Below are 18,575 nucleotides of genomic sequence, written 5' to 3'. Positions count from 1 at the left end.
AGTATAATGGTACACTATGCTTTTTTTAAATCGTTACAACGGTATACAATGCTCTTTTAAATCGTTATAAGAATTGTTATAAGATTAAGTATAATGGTATACTATGTTCTTTGAGTCATTATAAGAAGTATAATGAAATATTATCCTCTTTAAGTCGCTCTAAGAGTTGTTATAAGATTAAGACTATCTATATTAGTTTGTCACATAATAATGATACTAAACCATGATAGTAGGGTTCTTTATCAAAAGAAAAGGAAAAGATTATTACAATATTGAAAGACATTCTGTTTAATTACTTTTGTCCATGTCGAGGTCCAATCTTCAACTTCAGTAGTTTCAGTTTCAACTTAGCTTTCGTTCTTACTTTAGTTGATAAACTTTGTATAAAAGAAGAGGAGTATTTAAACCACTCTATAATGCTTCTTTATCATATAGATCAATGAAATGCCATGTTTTTTTAAAATAAAATTTTGAAATGAGAAGAACTAAGTTATAATATCTTGGAAGTCTAGATTAAAGGTTTAACTAAAATAAAGTTTCAACCAAATCAAATGTAACTGGAAATGATGGTTTGGAATGATAGAAACGAAAATTGAGTTTCTTTTAAAATATTGTGAAGCACAATGTAATTATTATTATATAGAAAAGAGAGAGCAGAGCAGAACATCACCAAAGGAACCCCAAAAGGATACATTTCCACCATTGTCAATTGCACATGTTGAGTTTCTAATTCAAAAAGAAAAGAGAAAAAAGAGAGAGGTACATTCAAAGCAAAATCCCATTGAAAAGGCGCAAGCCCAGCGCAGCCCCTCAGACAAACAGACTAGAAATCATAATCCAATAATTGAACTCAACATACGCCTACAAAAGCTACATTCCTGCCTCTCAATCCCTCTCTCTCCTTGGAACTCTCTGCCTTCTTCACATCCAACAACCAAAACTCAGCTTTGCTCCTGGCCATTTCTACTTGGCCTTTCCATCTTGGCACCTCCTTCTTCTCCTTTATTTTCGCGATTCAATATCTAATCGAAAGCTTAAACTTAACTAATACATCTATTAATCATCTCAAAATATCACCTACCCATGTCCTATAAATACAGATACAAATATTCAAACATTCCTCAAAGAGCTACCTGACAGGTCTCGTTGCCGAAGAGTTGTGGAGATTGACTTTTTTTCCTTCTTTTTTTATTTTTTTTTCTTTTCCTTCTTTTCTTTTGACAATGAGTAGTGAAAACTGTAATGCCAGAGCAATGAACTCCTCCATCGCCTTGCTGCAGGAAAGATTTAGACAATTGCAGAAAGCTAAGGAGTTGAGAGAGCAGAAAGAATTTCGAAGGCTGTCGTCTGAGTCGATACAGGCTAATACAGCAGTGTCTTCTGAGCAAACTGGTTTATATTTCCATTCTGAACTAGTTCTTCCACCTAGGTCACCACTCCAAAGCTCTTCATACCTTCAGCCAGTCTTGGAAAGCAGAAAATCTCATCTTCAAGTCACAGATAATCTTACTTTATCAGACATGGGGTCAAGAGAAACAGTCATGCACAGAACAAACTGTGTTGATGATTCAAATATTGACACCTCTCTTCATCTGTGAAATATTATAACGTTAGTTTTATTGTTTGTTGGTGCTTGTCTTGCGTTTTCAATTTAATCCTTCACCTTCTATATGGTGTTGTAAGAATGAGGGAACAAAAATGAGTTATGCCCACTAATTTCTATCACTATTATGATCATCATTTTGATGCTCTCTAGAGAGGCTGTCGTCAAGTCCCTCTGATGATAATAAATTATCATTTTCTACACTACCAGACTCCCCATTACTACTGCTCCACTTCTTCTTCATCACTTTTGGGACAAGATGAGCCACTTCACCATTATCATCATTCACCCTTTCAAACCGAACAGCACTAACCTTTCTAGCATTTCCTGCTAATATCTGCACAAAGGTCCAACATATCAACCACAATGCTCTGAGATTAAAGAAACTGAATGAGACATAGCATAAAATTGCTGAAAAGGATGTGAATATTGTGGTGTAGAAATAAACTTTCAAGGATGACCGGAAAATGAACTGATACATATATCATATTGTGATAGGAGGATTATTTTTTATTTTTCTTATTCTTTCAGAAACAAACTTTTATTGAGAAGAATTGGAGAAGTACAATGAAAGCGAGAATATATACCGACCAAAGGGAGTCTCTGTTCTATCTTCTACTAATCAAAATCTTTAACACCCTATAATCAGCTTAATACTAAAATCCAAATCTCAAAGTTAAGGAATCGTATCACAGACATAAAGGGCAGTTTGCCCCAGTTCAAGAAAAACGGACATAAAAAAGACACATCATCATGTGAAAACTTAATTTGCAGAGTAATGTACCTCTATAATGCATTATTCTGCACATTAAATAATAGATATATAATCTGTATATACATTATACCACATGCACATTTCATTGACTAAAAATAAATGAGGTAAGCGGTATCATTTGCAAATCGATTAAGAACTGGTGGCAGTTGATAAAATCGTATAAATTGAAAAGAATGATCGGTTGAACGATTTTTTAATGCTTTTTGGTACTAACCCAGCCAATTATACCAAACAAAATTGTAGACCATACAGATATAAAATTATACCTCAATATTAAAGATTAAGTGTCTTTCCTTTTGATTCTTGTTTTCAGAATTGGACTCTTCTTCTTCTTCATCTTCCTTTTCAAGGACCACTTTAACGCTTTCACCCGTCCTTGGAATATATCCAAAAGCCTCACAAACAAAACCTGACACCGTCTCATATTGATGACCCTAAAGTGACAAGAAGTAATATGTAAGAAATTAGAAATCAGCATTGAAAGTACAAATTTTAAAAATATACAAACAAACATACATAGATTTGTATATAGATCTATTTATATATTTAGGATGTAAAGAATGTGAACTAATGGTTATGCGACTATTCTTGTTTTTTCCCTTTGGTTAAGAGAGAAAATTCCAATCAACTGGGCATAAGTACAGACAACTGAAGGTGACTACACTTCAAGACAATAAATTAAAACCCAAGTAATTGAATGGGCTTTAGTATTAAACAGTCAAAGCCATCCAGTGTAACTATAATTTGAAATAGATAGAAAAACTTTCAAGGAGTTCATAAAGATTCTTAGGTGCCGCCAAATTCTATTCTTTGACAGTTTACTTCTGGTGTTTTATGATGTTCTATCTTCTCTATTTGCTTTCGCTGAAACGACATCAGGAATATTTAATGCTTGTTTCTTTACAAATCACGTTCTTTACTACTCATCCAATCTACACCCTCCCTATTAACTACAAATCCTCCAGACTAAAGAGGGAGCTGAAAAATCTAAGCTCCTCTATTAACTACAACAGGGATCCACTGCCTCCGGTTGCTCGCTCAACAATGATTATTGTCATGGAATGTACGTGGCCTCTGCTTGAGGAAGAAAAGAGCATTGATCAAAGATCTTCTAAACAAAACCAATGCTACCCTCGTCATTTTGTAGGAGACAAAACAATCTGATATTGACCGACTAATTGATTAAAACCATTTGGAGCTCGAGACAATCGCTTGGGCATCCTTGGATGTGGTAAACAAGGCTGGAGGTATAATCATTCTTTGGAACGATCCCTCTGTTCATGTTGATGAAGTTATCGAAGGTAACTATTCTTTTTCAATACGGATTTCCCTCATGGATGGCTTTCTTTTGGTTGACAGGAGTATATGGTCCATCTAAGGCCAAAGATAGGGCCCTTTCTGGAAAGAATTGTATGACTACTCACATTTATGCAACGAGCACTGGATCCTTGGGGTGATTTCAATGAATCAAGGTGATCATTTGAAAAATCTAGTGGCAAGCCGAAAACCACCTGTATGGACCTCTTCAACAAATTTATTGAGGATTGCTATCTAATTGGCCCCCCTCTCTCAAATGGCAAATATAAATGGTCTAACTTCAGAACTCCCCCAGTAATGACTCTAAATGATCAGTTTCTTATCTCTGGAGAGTGTATTGATAAATTAAAAAATGGTATTGTTAAACGTCTTCCTCGATCGACCTCTATCACTACTCAATACTCCTCACATTGGGCATTCAAAAATGGGCCCCAGTTGCTTCAAGTTTGTGAATATGTGGATGGAATCATTCCTTTGCGAATTTACTTCTGAATTGGTGGCAACAAAATCAGATATCTAGATGGGCGGGCCATGGTTTTATTATTCATTTGAAAAGGAAACCAGTCTTTTTATTAATGCATAAAAAGAAAGTACAAGAGGTGTACTTGAAAGAGAACGATACAAGATTCGGGATCAGGAGACGCACCCGGGCATCTCAACTAGGTTGACACCCCCTTAGTGTCCTCATCACATCCATAATAACTCAAACACAACAAAATGAAAAGATCTTGCAAAAAGACTGAAAACAAAGAAGAGGGTGGATCCTCCTTTGAGAAACGCAATACAAAACAAAAGAAAAACAGGAACATAAATCTAAACTATTCAAAAGCTTAAAAATCTCAAACAAATCTTGATGAAAGAAAGGAACAAAGACACCTTTGGCTGCACACAAATTAAAAAGACCAATCTCTTGAATGAGATTTGTGTATTAGATGACTTTGAGGAGTCACATGGACTTGACCATTCGGGACAGCAAAGGAGAGTTACTATTAAAGCTGAAATATCCGAACTTTCTTACTTAGAAGAGATCAGATGGAGGCAGAAATGCAAGCTCAAATGGGCCAAAGATGGTGACGAAAACAGAAAATTATTTCACCGATACATGTCTTATCGAAAAAGGAAAAACACGATTGTTGATCTTTTGTCTAGACAGGGACACGGCTTAGTTGATGATAGCGATATTGAAACAGAGTTTCGATATACCAAACAACTTGGGAATAGAACTCTTCCAAACATTGGCAATTGGACACATAACATGCTTGGTCACTGGAAACCCCTTCACTGAGATGGAGATTTGGCATGCTATTTCAGACTTGGGCAATAATGAATCTCCTGGTCGTGATGGCTTCACTTCTGAGTTCTTTAAAAAGCACTAGAACATCCTTAAGGATGACATTAAAAGGGTGTTCCAAGACTTTTCTGAGAAGTCCATTATCAATGTCAATCTCAATGAGACTTATATTTGTTTTATTGCTAAAAAGATTGATGCTAAAAGAGTTGGAGACTATAGGCCGATCAGCCTAACTGCTTGCTTATACAAAGTTATTTCCCGAGTGCTATTTGAACGTTTGAAGAAGGTCCTCCCACATACAATCTACAAGAATCAATTTGTTTTTGTTGCTAGTCGACAGATCATTGATGCTTCCTTGATTGCAAATGAGCTGATAGACCTCTACACTAGTTCTAATACAAGAGGAGTGGTGATAAATTTGATATTGAAAAGGCTTTTGATATGGTTGATTGGGAGTTTCTTGATAAGCTTATGATGATCAAAGGCTTCGGCTCCATTTGGAGAAGATAGATTATGGGCTGCCTGTCAACTGCAAATTTTTCCATTATCATCAATGGAAAACCTAGGGGCAAGAATAAAGCCACTCGTGGCCTTAGACTTAGACAGGGGGATCCCCTCTCTCCTTTCTTATTCACATTGGTGGTTGACTATCTCAGTAGAATGCTTACTAAGGGGTTAGACACTGATCAAATTGAAGGCTTTGTTGTCAGAAATTCTGAGCTACAGATTAATTATTTGCAAGTTGCGGATGATACCATCCTCTTCTCCACCCCATATGAGGAAAAGTTTGCCAACCTATTCAAAATTATTTGATCATTTGACATATACATCTGGTCTTTGAATCAATCATGTCAAATCAGAATTTGTGGTGCATTAATATTGATGAGGGATTGGTTGTTTCTATGGCTGCAAATTTTGGTTGCAAGGCTGACACTTGGCCCTCGACATATCTTGGTTTTTCCCTTAATAGCAAATCTTTCTCTATTCCCTTTTGGGAATCCATCGTTGAAAAGATTGAGAGGCACCTTAATGGTTGGCGTGGTAATTATATTTCCAAAGGCGGTCAACTCACTCGGTCACTCTAATTCAAGCAATGCATAGCAACCTTCCTACATATTTCCTTTCTCTATTTAAAATCCCCTCCAAGGTTGCTGGACAGATCGAAAAGCTACACAGAAATTTCTTATGGAATGGGCACAAAGACAAGGGAGGTTTTCACTCAATTAGTTGGCAAAAGGTGCAGCTCCCTACTTCTGAAGGAAGCCTCAGTTTGACTGATCTGAAGAAGAGAAACAAGAGTCTTTTTGCCCAAGTGGATTTGGAGATATCATAGTGAGGAAAATGCCCTATGAAGAAACCTTATTGATGCTAAATATGGCCTTCCCCTCCAACCACATAGCAGATATTTTTTATCAGCTAAAAGCCCTTGGCCGTACATTGCTAGGCAAACTGATCTCATTCACAGTCATATAATTCATGTTGTTGGCAACGGTGAAGATACATCATTCTGGAATGACACTTGGGTTGGCTCCTCAGCCCTCAAGGATGCCTTTCCTAGACTTCATGCCCCTTGAGGAAAAAGGAGGCTACCATCGCACAATACTGGAACAATGATTATGAAGCTTGGGACCTTGGATTCAGAAGAAGCCTCGATGAGATTGAAATTAATGAATGGTCTATTTTATCCACTCTCCTCTTGACCCTAGCAGCCTCACAGTGAAGGATTCATGGAGGTGGATCCTTGATAAATTTGGCAAGTTCACCTCAAAATCTCTCTCAAATCATCTTGCATCAAATGGTAATGATTTGAACTCTGCCCTTTATAAAAATATTTAGAGGGGTCCTATCCCTAAAAAGATCCGGTTCTTTTTATGGGAAGTCAGTCATTGTAGAATCACTACAGCCGACATCCTCATCAAAAAGGTCCTTGGAACATGTCTGCTCCAAATTGGTGTGTCCTGTGCCATCATAGCTGTGAATTCATTATGCACATTTTGTTGTATCAATTTTGTACGCTCTTTTTGCAAAAAAAAAATTCTTACATGTTTTGGTTATCATATGGTGTTCCCCAATAACCCATATTCTCTCTTGAATATGACTCTCATTGGCCATCCTTTCAAGAATGTGAAAGCGACATTATGGACCTTCATCGTCAAAGCCGTCGTTTGGCTCATTTGGAATGGGCGTAACCAACGCATCTTTGGAGAAAAGGCTAAGGATTTCTCCCAATTTTTTTTATCACCTTTTATATACTTCACTAACATGGTGTAAATTCACACCCTTCGTTTGTGACCTTACATCTCTCATTTGACAATGGGGTAGCATTATGAAACTCAACACGGCATCTTTTGTCCTTTTGTAATTTCATACCAGCAATGAAATTATGATTCATGTTTCTCATTTAAAAAAATAAAATAAAATAAAAAAATCCGTCTACACCCTCCTTCCCAAAAAAGTTATTCAATACTCCTTTTTTGCCCTATAATAACGTAGGTTTTTGTTGCCTTTGGTTCATTTACTCAATACTTCTAACAGGATCCTTATTGCTGTTATCTTAGCAGCAACATATTAAAAATCTAGAGCATTTGTATGTTTATCTACCCTTTGTCTGATTTCAGCATGGCTTCCCCTTTCTTTCCAGTTTCAATGCTTGTGCCATGTACCTTCCACATGTGCAAGTTCCCCTTCCCGCTTAATCAAGGAGCCAAGTCTCTGACCTTTTTTCACTTCTAAGAAATTCATAGTAATGGCCACTTTGTAGGAAATATGTGAAAACAAATCATAAGAGTTTTTAGGATAGAAATTGTTGGATGATATAATATTTTTTTATAAGAAACAACCATGTGGAGGAAAACAAAAGAACAACCTAAGGGCAAGGGGTTGAGAAGACCCCTCACCAGAGTGCTAATGAGGAAGAACCTTCCAATTGTGAAAAATCACCAAAAGACTACAATTACAAAAGAATTTTGATGTAATTTGTGTATCACCAAGAGGTTGTATGTTGAACAAAAGCCTAAAAAGAACCAAAAGAAGCATACTTTCTTCAAAAATACCACCAAGAGGAGGTTAGACGATATAATATTAAATTTTTCTCCACCCATCAGCTTAAGCTTTTGAGTCAATCGGTGATTAAGATGGTATCAGAGCAAGTTGGTTCAGGAGGTTTAGTGTTCAAACCCCTGCAATGTTATTTCCTTCCCGATTAATATGGATTATCACTTGTTGGGTCTTCTTAATATTTCAAGCCCACAAATGAGGGACAGTATTAGATGATATAATATTAAATTTGTCTTCACCCACAAGCTTAAGCTTTTGGGTCAATCGATGATTTAAGAAAGAGACCTTGAGAAAGGTCAGAATATCATTCAGTTCAATGTCTGCTCGTGGGACAACCTCTATTAAATTTTCTGTCATTAAACCATATTTTTCCATCAACTGGATACATTCTTCACAATCTCTATAGGCTTGGGTCAGGGGGATGCCTAGTCCTCTTTTTCCTCGTTCATGCATTTCGCTGATTAAATTTAAGACATGATTACTTACCTAAAAACTGACAGAACTGGAAATATGTACATAAATGATGCGTGTGTATCGACGACTTGTGTACAGTTTTGAGAAATGCTCTTGGTGAAAATCTGAAGATGGTTGGAGATGTAGATAAGTCATCAAGTTTACTTTGTTGCTAAATAACTTATTCTAAATTGCCTTGGACAGCGGTAACAAAGCCCAGAACAGAACAAGAGCCACCGTCAACATTTCAATTGAAAAATTAGTATCCTAGAGGGTTTTAAAAATAAAATAAAAGTATACTACCTCTGGCATTTTGATATTTAGATCTTCAGAGAGCTGATCGATTGCAGTATTAGCATCCACATCATACACTCCATCTGCTCGCATCACAATATAGCCAGTTTTTTTCTGGATCTCCTCCTTTAGAATTTTCAAAATGAAAAACAGAAGAAGAATCATTAAATAAAATAAAATAAAAAATAGCATGCGTGCAGGACAAACAATATGGCAGTGCTTATACCTTTTTAGTTTACATAAGAATATAATAGCACTTAATAACATGAACGTGGATGTTTTCTAAAGCCAAGATATCAATTGTCAGAATCAAAAAGCAGACTCGAGAAAATAAAGTGATGGTGCATGTTCGGAGTAAAGAAAAAGGACAGTGGCATTTATACCTTTGAATCATTTTCGTCAAAGATTTCACCGACAATTTCCTCAACCACATCTTCCAAGGTTACTATCTGATTCCATCAGAAAAGTAAAAAATGAAATCTTCACCAAAAATAAAGGATATAATAAGTTAATATTCTGAGTACTAGAACATAGTCATGCAACTCTCAACTAACCATTTTCTCTTTCTTTAGTAATTTGCAAAAAATAGAAGAGACCAACACCCCCCAACAAGGTTTTGAATCTAACAATATCTCAAACTTCATTTGCAGACCTCTCCACACCCTTAAAAATCAAAAAGTACTACTATACCTCCAAAAATACAAGAATGCCAAAGGATTCTGCCTTTGTCCCAAAAGGAAAGATTCAAGAGCATCTCCACAATCAACGAACCACAACCCCCAGTACACATTACTTGCATATTACTGCAAACCTAGAGACTGACCCCTGACTACCCCCAGTACACATTAATTGAGAGAATTGGTTTTATGCAGTGAATCGGATTCCTGACCACCGAAAGATAAAGCCCCCAGGAGAAAGGATATGACTTGGAATCTATTTCCTCATCTGCATCTTAAATGATTTGGAAACTACTGAATGAATTTCTCTTTCTTATCTCCTATCATCTATGATACATAACTACAATGATTTTTGGCCTTGGCCTCTTGATCCATCCAATAATTTTGTAGTCAAGTCTCTCAACTTTGATTGTACTACCAGCTCTCTTTATAAGGTGATTTGGTCAAATTCCCACACCAAGAAGATCAAAATTTTTCTTTGGGAGCTTAGTCTTGGTGTTGTTAACACAACGGATAGACTTCAGAGACATATGCCTTATATATTGCTTTCACCTTCTTTGGGCATTATGCACTCTGCTTATTGTGAAGATCCGAGTCACCTTTTTCTTCCTTGTTCTTACTTCTCGTTACTGAGCCCTTATTCTTGATGCTTCTGGTTGGACTTTGGCTTTGCAAACTCGCCCTATGTTTTTCTTGACCATAATTTTCATGGCCATCCTTTCCATGGGAACAAGAAGACTCTTTGGCTAGCTTTTCATTGAGTGCATTTTTGGCTCCTCAGGCTAAGGAATGGGCAAAACTTCCGGGATAGTTTTATGGATTTTATTTTATCTCAGATTCTCATATACTTTGTATTGGTGTAAAAGCTAATAGACCTTTTTTTTTTTAATTAAAGTCTTTCTTATTTATTTTTTCATTGGTAAAAAAAGGAAGGGTACCTGAGTTAAAATTCAAAAGTAGAATTTCTTTAATTTCTAGTTAAGGTCTTGGTTTCAAACAGTTTTAAGTCATTATGTAAGATAAAAACCAAGAAATGGCAAGTTTACATACTCCAACAGTGCCACCATATTCGTTAAGCACAACGGCCATGTGAACTTTCCGGATACGAAACTCTCGGAGAAGATTCCAGACTGACATTGAATCTGGAAAACCCATAAAAACAACTTTGACATGAAACAATAGTGATAATTAGGTAGACTATGAAATAACAACTGGAAAATGAAAGCAAAAAGATTTATGTGATAAAATCCCAACTTGTGGTTAAACTCAAATATAACTTGCAGATATGTGTTTGGACTAAAAGTTTCACCAACCACACGGTTAACCATCTGTGGAAGTATGCACACACACATATAATCTAGGCTAGCGCTATACTGTTTATTCATCCACAAATTTAGAACAGTACAGAGGCAATGATGTTCCTCGTTATATTCAGGCTGATGGCCATAAAATAATTTTCTTTAAGAAAAAGAACTTAGAAAAGAGATCTGGCAGAGGAAAACGACAAAATAACGAGTTACTCATTATGATTGGTTCAAAAATCTATTCAAAATTAATTATTTTCCAGCATCTGAATAAAAAACATATCAGAAGAAAAAGTTCAAACCATAATACGGTTTTAATTTAAATATGGTGTAAGAGGCCACATCCAGCCACTAAAAGGAAACCTGTCCTTATATTGGTGGAACTGAAGCATAAGTTTCTAGCCCATAAAAGTAGATACAATTAATACAACAGTAACTGGATGTTAGGGTGCCAGCATTGGAATCTTAAGCCTTCGAATGTGAAGTTGGGGAATCAGATGTCTGCATTTACAATGCAGAAATTAGTTCAATAAGTATGTACATAAGAAAGAAGCATTTAGCTTGTAGAAAAGAACCGTGGAATTTGTTGCCTGTAAATAAGGTATAAACACCATACATTATGTACTTGAGTCAGCCTATCAAATTTACTAAAAAAAATGACATTTGTCTTAAATTACCAGGCACAAAGTAAGCAGGTTTATGAGCCATATCCCCAGCCGTAGTGCTCTCAAGTACTTCCCCCTACAAAACCAAAAGAGTTAATAATTCTACACTGAGATTTTGATTGCAATTAGCAACATGCAATTGTAACTATGATAGATGGGGGGAGTGGAAGAAACTACTCGACCTTCTGTACAAAATCCAGCAAATCCATTGCATATGCAATCCCAACAATGTTATCTATGCGCTGCTCAAAAACAGGCACCCTAGAAAGATAATCAACTAATTATAAATTAGAATAGCCAAAAGAGGTTCAAATGAAAGAAATACAGGTTAGCAGCTACTTTTGGGAGACAAGGAGCCCATTAAATTAACTGAGTAGTTTTCCTTCTGCTTTTTCCCCGTTTGTGTTCATGTCCATGATAAATAAAAACTAGGTGTGTGTATCTGTGTGTATTCAAACCACAATTTGTGGGGAAAGGCCATCGGAGACTTAGCCCAAAAATTTAATGTACCTTGAGTACTGATGAGTCACCCACAAATTGTGGAAGTCCACCAGTGTGGCACTGCCATCTATTGCAACCACATCAATTAGAGGTGTCATCACCTCTCTCACATGTGTATCTTTTATCTCAAGAACATTCTCAATCATATCCTGTATTGAAACCATCATGACAACATTTTACACAGATAACCCAAAAAAGTATCAAGTACAACTCAAGGCATAACCAGACAATTCAATAAGTCACAAAAATCCACATGAGGCGAGGAAAACTATCCCAGATACCATGCAATAGGGAACACAACACAATGAATATTCACAATCCACCAAGACAGAAAACTGGAGTTGATTCGGCTGGACATACAAATTTAAAAATAAATAAATAGAACTCAAGAGGCAACTGCTGTTCTTGAAGTTTACAGATATTCAAAATATTCGTGACAAAGTCCGTTCGACCAAATTAAAATGACCTTAGCAATTAGCATAGTCAAGCTAATTTACAATAAAGATTAAATTGTCCATCGAATGTGCCAATTTCTGACATCTGATTGCTCTTATGCTTCCATATAACCAAATTTTATAGTTCATGGAGATTAAGTAATATTGCAATATCTCCTCATTGTTTTTCCGTTGTATGAATTTCCTTTCTTACTGTTGGCAGAGAGAAAGAAAGAATGAGGAGCCGGGTGGGGGTGGGAGAACAAACGAAACCACAACCACAGTCACATTTCAATTCAATTTTAGATGTTTATCAGCAACGAAATTGAAATCTGAGATACAATAATAAAGTCGGTGAGCTCTCTGAAATAATTTGTATCATGTTAAGAGGAGAAAGAAAGAGATAATCTTGCAGTATACTACCGCAAAGACCATTCTAGATGTTAAGATTCACATGTGCTGTCAACAAGTAACAGCATCTAAGATTTACTTCAGGATTCAAGCTCAAGAGTTTTATTAATAGAACAATGTCCTAGGAAGCCTATCCATTACCTGCTCTTCCTCCTCTATGGCCCCACTCAGTTCTGCCCCTCGCAACATCAATTTTAATTCCTCCTCAGTTACAAATGGCTCACTAACACAGTAACACAGATGAAAGTAGCGCTAAGATGAAGCATTTTCAATGCCCAGATGAAAGAAGAAATAAAGAGCTTCATAAACTTTCATGCAATTACAGCCTTAGAATGAAACAGTGAGCAGAAGCCTCCAAGTAACTGAAACATTGATATTACCAAACTTACCTTCTCCCTTTCATACCAAGCATTTTAAGCATCCCCATTGATAGGTATGTGACAATTCTTCCAACTGGGTAAAGTATCACCGAAAGCCATGCCACTGGCCTGACCTACAGGCAATAAAATCAATGCAGTTAATAGAACAAAAAACAAATGTCGTAATGTATAAGTATCAATAAGCATTGAGCTAAAAACCTCTAATACAGAGTTTGGTGATGCAATAAGCATGTGTAACTTACCACAACTCTAGCAACCTCTGTAGCATTGTGGACAGCAATACTTTTTGGAGTGAGTTCAGTGAGAAGCAAAATGGCAACCTAGCAATATTAAGGAGGTACAATTGGTGTCTAGTTCCAATAAACTTTAGCAACAAACAAAATTTTCAATTATCTAGCATGCATGTTAAAGAGATATAGGGGATATATCATTATGGTTTGTATACTTAAAACATGTTATGATAAAGAGTCAAAAATAAAATGAAGGTAACTCTTAAATCCCCACAAGTGCAGTCAATTTACTTAACTGAATATATAAATTGGGGTGATAGGAAGGGATAACAGATATCAATCTCACTCCTGGATCCCTTGATGATAGATAAGTAAGAGATCCAATTCTCCAATGGATTTGCACCATAAAAATTATTATTTAGGACAGTTTCCATATTAAGAGAGGACACCCAAAATGTAAAGCAAAAACAAAATATAGAAGACACAGATGTAAATACATAAACATGATGCCCTTGTCAGTGTTATCAATCATACAAATGACAACTCAAACTTAAATACAAACTTCCTGATGATAGAATACCATAAACAAAGGGCTACACAAGAACCAACAGTGAAGACTACTCAACACATCAATCAGGTGATAGCGTAAACAACTTTGCTTTGCTATTGCTCTCTTTTCTTTTCAGGGTACTGGGGGATCGCATTGCAAAATGCACATCACATCATGCTTTAAATTGGTGTAGATAACATAATTAAAATTTTCTTTTGAAAGGGAAATCCCCTTTTTGTTGATGAAGTTAAAAAAATACCAACAGAAGATTACAAAAATAATTCACTTCGAACTGATTATAGGAGTATAATTGCACAAGGAGTATTGACAGGGAATACCAAGAAAATAAAACCTAGCCATCTCAAAGACTTCATCAAGAAGGTGTTTCAATCCAAAAGAATAAAACCAAGATGATCAATACAAAAAGCCTGATTGAGGCATGTCCACAAGGAGGCATTAAAACTAACAACCTCCCAGATTTCCTCCCAAAATCTCTCCACCCCTATAAAAATCCTACTGTTTCTTTTCAATTAAATCTCCCACAAAGCTGCTAAAGAAACAAGTCTACCACATATGCTCTTACGAAAAAGGAAGAAAACTAGAGCACCTCCTTGATCATAGATCATCTTTGCTCCAACCTAACCAAAGGCCAAAAGAACTTATGCACTAACTTTAAAGGAAATAAGCATTCTAGCAAAATCCCAAAACAAATGAATGATGTCCTTCTCCTGCCACATGCAGAAAACACACCATTGCAAACACATCACCAAGGAAAAATGTCTTTGGACACGATCCAGGGTGTTCACTCTCCCATCCAACACCTGTCACACAAAGAACTTCACTTTTTTGGGAGTCCTCCTAACCTTCCAAAAGAGGAAAACACAGAGGTACCCCATTCAGGTATATTTGTATTAAAAATTAGTAATACCTCTCCAACAAAATTCCCCTAGACACAGCTTTTATTTTATTGATCTATAGTATTTTCTTTCCCCTAAGCCTTTGACCACACAACAATTGTTCAAAATTATCTTCATTTGCTTAGGTATCAAATGCCCAATAAGTGAAACTATTATAATATTAGAATTCAACATCTCCAAACTAAGGAGAAATGATGAATGGATTCACTTCTTCCACTTCCAAGACACATTTGGATATCTCCTTGAAATTCCAGTTATGCTTAAGCCTTCCAGACGGAGGGGCTATTTCGCAGCCTAATCTGGTTTTTAAGGATTTCTAAGAACTGTGATTTGGTGGCTCATTATGTTTTTTTTATAGGATTTTGGTGGCTCATCATGTCAATAAAATTTCACTAAGAAGTACGTTAGTCAAAAGAACAAACAAAGAGAAAAACATGGGAAAGAAACTACTCTTAAAAAAACATATGACCAGACACGTTTTGGCTTATTTATTTCCTAAGAAGTAGAAAGCAATTGTCTAAGAATCCACACAATCCCTAACTTTTTTTTAGTCATTTACCCTTCTTAAATAATACGACAGCTTTTTCTTTCGATATCCTTCCAAGTTCTAGTATTTGTTGGTTGAAAGAACATACTCAAGGAATGTAAGGCACCACAAATTTCAATCTTTCTTTGAGTTTATACACACCCCCATTAAGAAGTTGAAAGAGCTTTTTGAAATTCCAGTGCACTATATTCCGTTAGGTTTCTTGCCAACACAACATGATGCATACATTTTTCACAATAATCGAGTACATGACATACATACATATTATACATGTGTAGGTAAGGTATGTAAGTGGGTATGTTGATAAGTACATTAATTTCCAGAACATTGTTCAAGATTGGGCATTCATACATACAGTCATCACTCCAGTTGCTGCACTAACACCAGCTTCCCCAAAGATTGCAGTTGCAGCTTCAGTGACTAATGCAGTTGCCCCAATATTTACCACACTAAGTACATCAGCAGAATCTAAGATGAGAAAAAAAACCAGGCTGATATAACTTGTTGAATTGGTAGTGACAAAGATGAAAAGAGTATTACGTTGTGCCGATAAGTATGGTTGTGAGAAATCTTGTAACGTCAGTACGAAGCATTTTGAAGACGCCATCTTCAGGTTCCTTTTCAGCCAATTCACGTACCTGATACGGTATTAAAAGTAATATTAAAGAAAATTAAAAGAACAGAGAGAGGGGGGGCCATTAACTTAAACATTTGTTAAAATGACTATAAGTACAAAAAGGAAATGTGGCTCTCCCTAACGACACTCAGAGTTGGTTCCATTTGATATTCAATGATCTACCATTCAAAGACACTCAAGAGCAATCGTGGATTTGCATTATTAGTGCAATTTTGTGTGGAAGATATGGGATGAAAGAAATCAAGAATCTTCTAGGAAAAAAGCAAGACTACCGAAGACAACATTGATTCTACCATCTTTAATGCTTTTTTTTTTTTTTTTTTGTGTAAAGATATACCTACTCTAGAAAGTTATAGTTTTTCTTTCCTCACTACAAATTGGAAACCTCTTTTGTACTCCCTAATGGACCCTTTTGTATCTATGGATATCCTGGGATATTTCACTCAATCAATGAAATTGTTTCTTATAACAAAAAAAAGAATTACAAAAAGGAAATGCTTATGTCTAATAATCATAGATGTAGAATTGCATCCACGGGTGTCCATAATTAGAATGGTGAAGTTGATCAATCTATATCCTATATCAATTTCCCAACCAGATTCTCCATTTCCATTTCAAACCATTTTCCGTAGAGTTTGATCCAACAAAAATTTCAACCCATGAGGTCATACGCTTCACAAAATTTCCGTTAATCAAGTTAGATGACCTCTTCTTCATCTAAATGAGCATCATCTTGTTTCATATTGGAAAATTATGCTCCACTTTTAACATCATTAGTGAAAAATTTGCTGATCAAAGTAAAGGAAACATGAAGGCGCTTAGATGTTGTCTGAGAACAAGAAGTTAGCATGAATCATCAAGATGTTATAAACTCAAATTAATTTGTAAATTTGGTTCAGGGGGTGCTTTCTAAGTAGTTTCCAACATTAATATTAAAGCCAAACTCTATACTGAAAATCGCATTTAAAGGGGGAGAGAGCACAAGCGTCTATATCTATATACAAGTTTAGGTTGTGTGGTGCTGACAAGCTACATGCAACAGGTGAATGTAATTGATAAACAAAAAGAAGCAATTGCATGTACATCAAATTACTCAATCTCATAACAGGTGTGTCTTTAAAAAATCTAAGAATGACAATAAATGGATTGCAACAACTAGATTACCTTCCAAGGCCAAAGTGTGGTTATTGAAGTCTCAGCCATAGAGAAAAACGCTGAGAGACCCAAAAGCAAAGCCAAAATCAAACCCTGCTCCTTGAAAATCTTAAGGACCAGCAACGCCTTTGGCCACGCATTTCTAAACGCCAATATCCCCTGCCCAACAATATCCTTGCCGAAACTAACCACGCCCTCTGTTGCCAAAACATTTTTACAGCCAACAACCAGCACACCGTAGACAATTGCAGTGAAAAGAATCCCACGCTTTGCTATTTCTCTAACAAAATCTCGATTCGGCTCAGAAACACTCGGGCAGTTCGAGGTCTCACTGACCCCACATCGGAAACGAGTTCCATTTGCAAACACATTAGCTTCTTCATAAATCGTACACAGAATGCTTCCAGAAGTACGAAATTGAACACAACTCGACGAATAAAGACTAGGGTGCCGATTGTTACTCCGGAAAATCCTTGCCGGTACAGCCTTATATCGACAGCAATGCAGAAGAGAAAATGGTTTCGCGCCGATAGAGAAGGCGGGCGAACCCAGGGTCGAAGACTGTAGCGCCATGAACAAAATTTTCAATGACCCAGAACCCAAAATTCAATGCAGAATGCAAATGAGATCGAAACAGAGGCGACAAACGACTTTATTGATGCGCTCTGGAAGACATTGATCAATTCAGACGTAACGTAAAAGGGGATTTGGCCGCTTCTTTCTTCTTCTTCTTCTTCCTTCTTTTTCTGCTGGAACAGGGAATTGAAGGGAGAAGAAAAAGGAAGGCAAAGAGGGGTAGAATTGATCCTAAGCTGAAACCATGGCTGAATTTGGAGTTGGTAGCCTTAGAGGCATACGAAGGAAGCTAGTTTCTTCATAAATATGTCAATGGCAATGCGGGGCAAGCAAAGATAAATTGAGAATATGTTTGATGCCCTGAAGTGAAGAAGATGGGACCAATTACCATATCGTTTTGTTGTGCACTACTCGTTTGGGCTTTTTGTATTTCTAGTTTTGGAAAAATTGCACTCTTTTGTATCTTGAATTCATCCTTTCATCTATAATGTATGTTTTTTCTTTAAATTTTATTTTTATATTTTGAGTAAACGCTACTTATTTTGGCCATCCTACAGTAGTTATTACATCCCAATTTTCAAACAATACGGATCAGACGTGCAACACTCGAGTACATACAACCTAAACTTCTATATAGATATAATTTCTTTTCTTTTTATATGGCACTTAATATAAATATATTTATGTTAAATTAACAATTATGAATCTCATCCGTATAAAATATATTTGAATCTCATTCAAATATTTATTTCCTCTCATTAAGCTCTAATGTATCAAATGCATTATGACAATTATATCACA

At 36.2% G+C, this 18,575-nt stretch overlaps 1 protein-coding gene across 1 annotated transcript; it reads right to left on the bottom strand.

The window, feature by feature from the left end:
* Positions 1–666: 666 nt before the first annotated feature.
* On the bottom strand, positions 667–18,258 carry LOC120084424 (DUF21 domain-containing protein At1g55930, chloroplastic-like). Its single transcript, XM_039040202.2, has 14 exons — positions 17,208–18,258; positions 15,947–16,044; positions 15,762–15,855; positions 13,405–13,482; positions 13,172–13,275; positions 12,924–13,005; positions 11,947–12,086; positions 11,619–11,697; positions 11,449–11,512; positions 10,518–10,609; positions 9,174–9,239; positions 8,800–8,916; positions 2,645–2,812; positions 667–1,940 (listed from the first exon to the last, which is right to left on the bottom strand). The coding sequence occupies exons 1-14, from the start codon at positions 17,769–17,771 to the stop codon at positions 1,713–1,715; spliced, it is 1,974 nt and encodes a 657-aa protein (XP_038896130.1). The 5' UTR covers positions 17,772–18,258; the 3' UTR covers positions 667–1,712.
* Positions 18,259–18,575: the final 317 nt, after the last annotated feature.

This window comes from Benincasa hispida, chromosome 9 (genome assembly GCF_027475165.1).
Source record: "Benincasa hispida cultivar pf3 chromosome 9, pf3_genome.v1.1, whole genome shotgun sequence".
In the NCBI taxonomy this organism is placed as follows: domain Eukaryota; kingdom Viridiplantae; phylum Streptophyta; class Magnoliopsida; order Cucurbitales; family Cucurbitaceae; genus Benincasa; species Benincasa hispida.
Note: the sequence above shows the minus strand (reverse complement) of the source record. Positions and strands in the feature narration are given on the sequence as shown.

Coding starts and splice junctions, on each gene's coding strand:
- LOC120084424 (XM_039040202.2), bottom strand. CDS start 17,771: ATGGCGCTACAGTCTTCGACCCTGGGTTCGCCCGCCTTCTCTATCGGC. Junction 13,483..15,761: donor CAGCAACTGGAGTGATGACT/GTATGTATGAAT, acceptor TAATATTGCTAG/GTTGCCATTTTGCTTCTCAC. Junction 12,087..12,923: donor CCATAGAGGAGGAAGAGCAG/GTAATGGATAGG, acceptor GTTTCAATACAG/GATATGATTGAGAATGTTCT.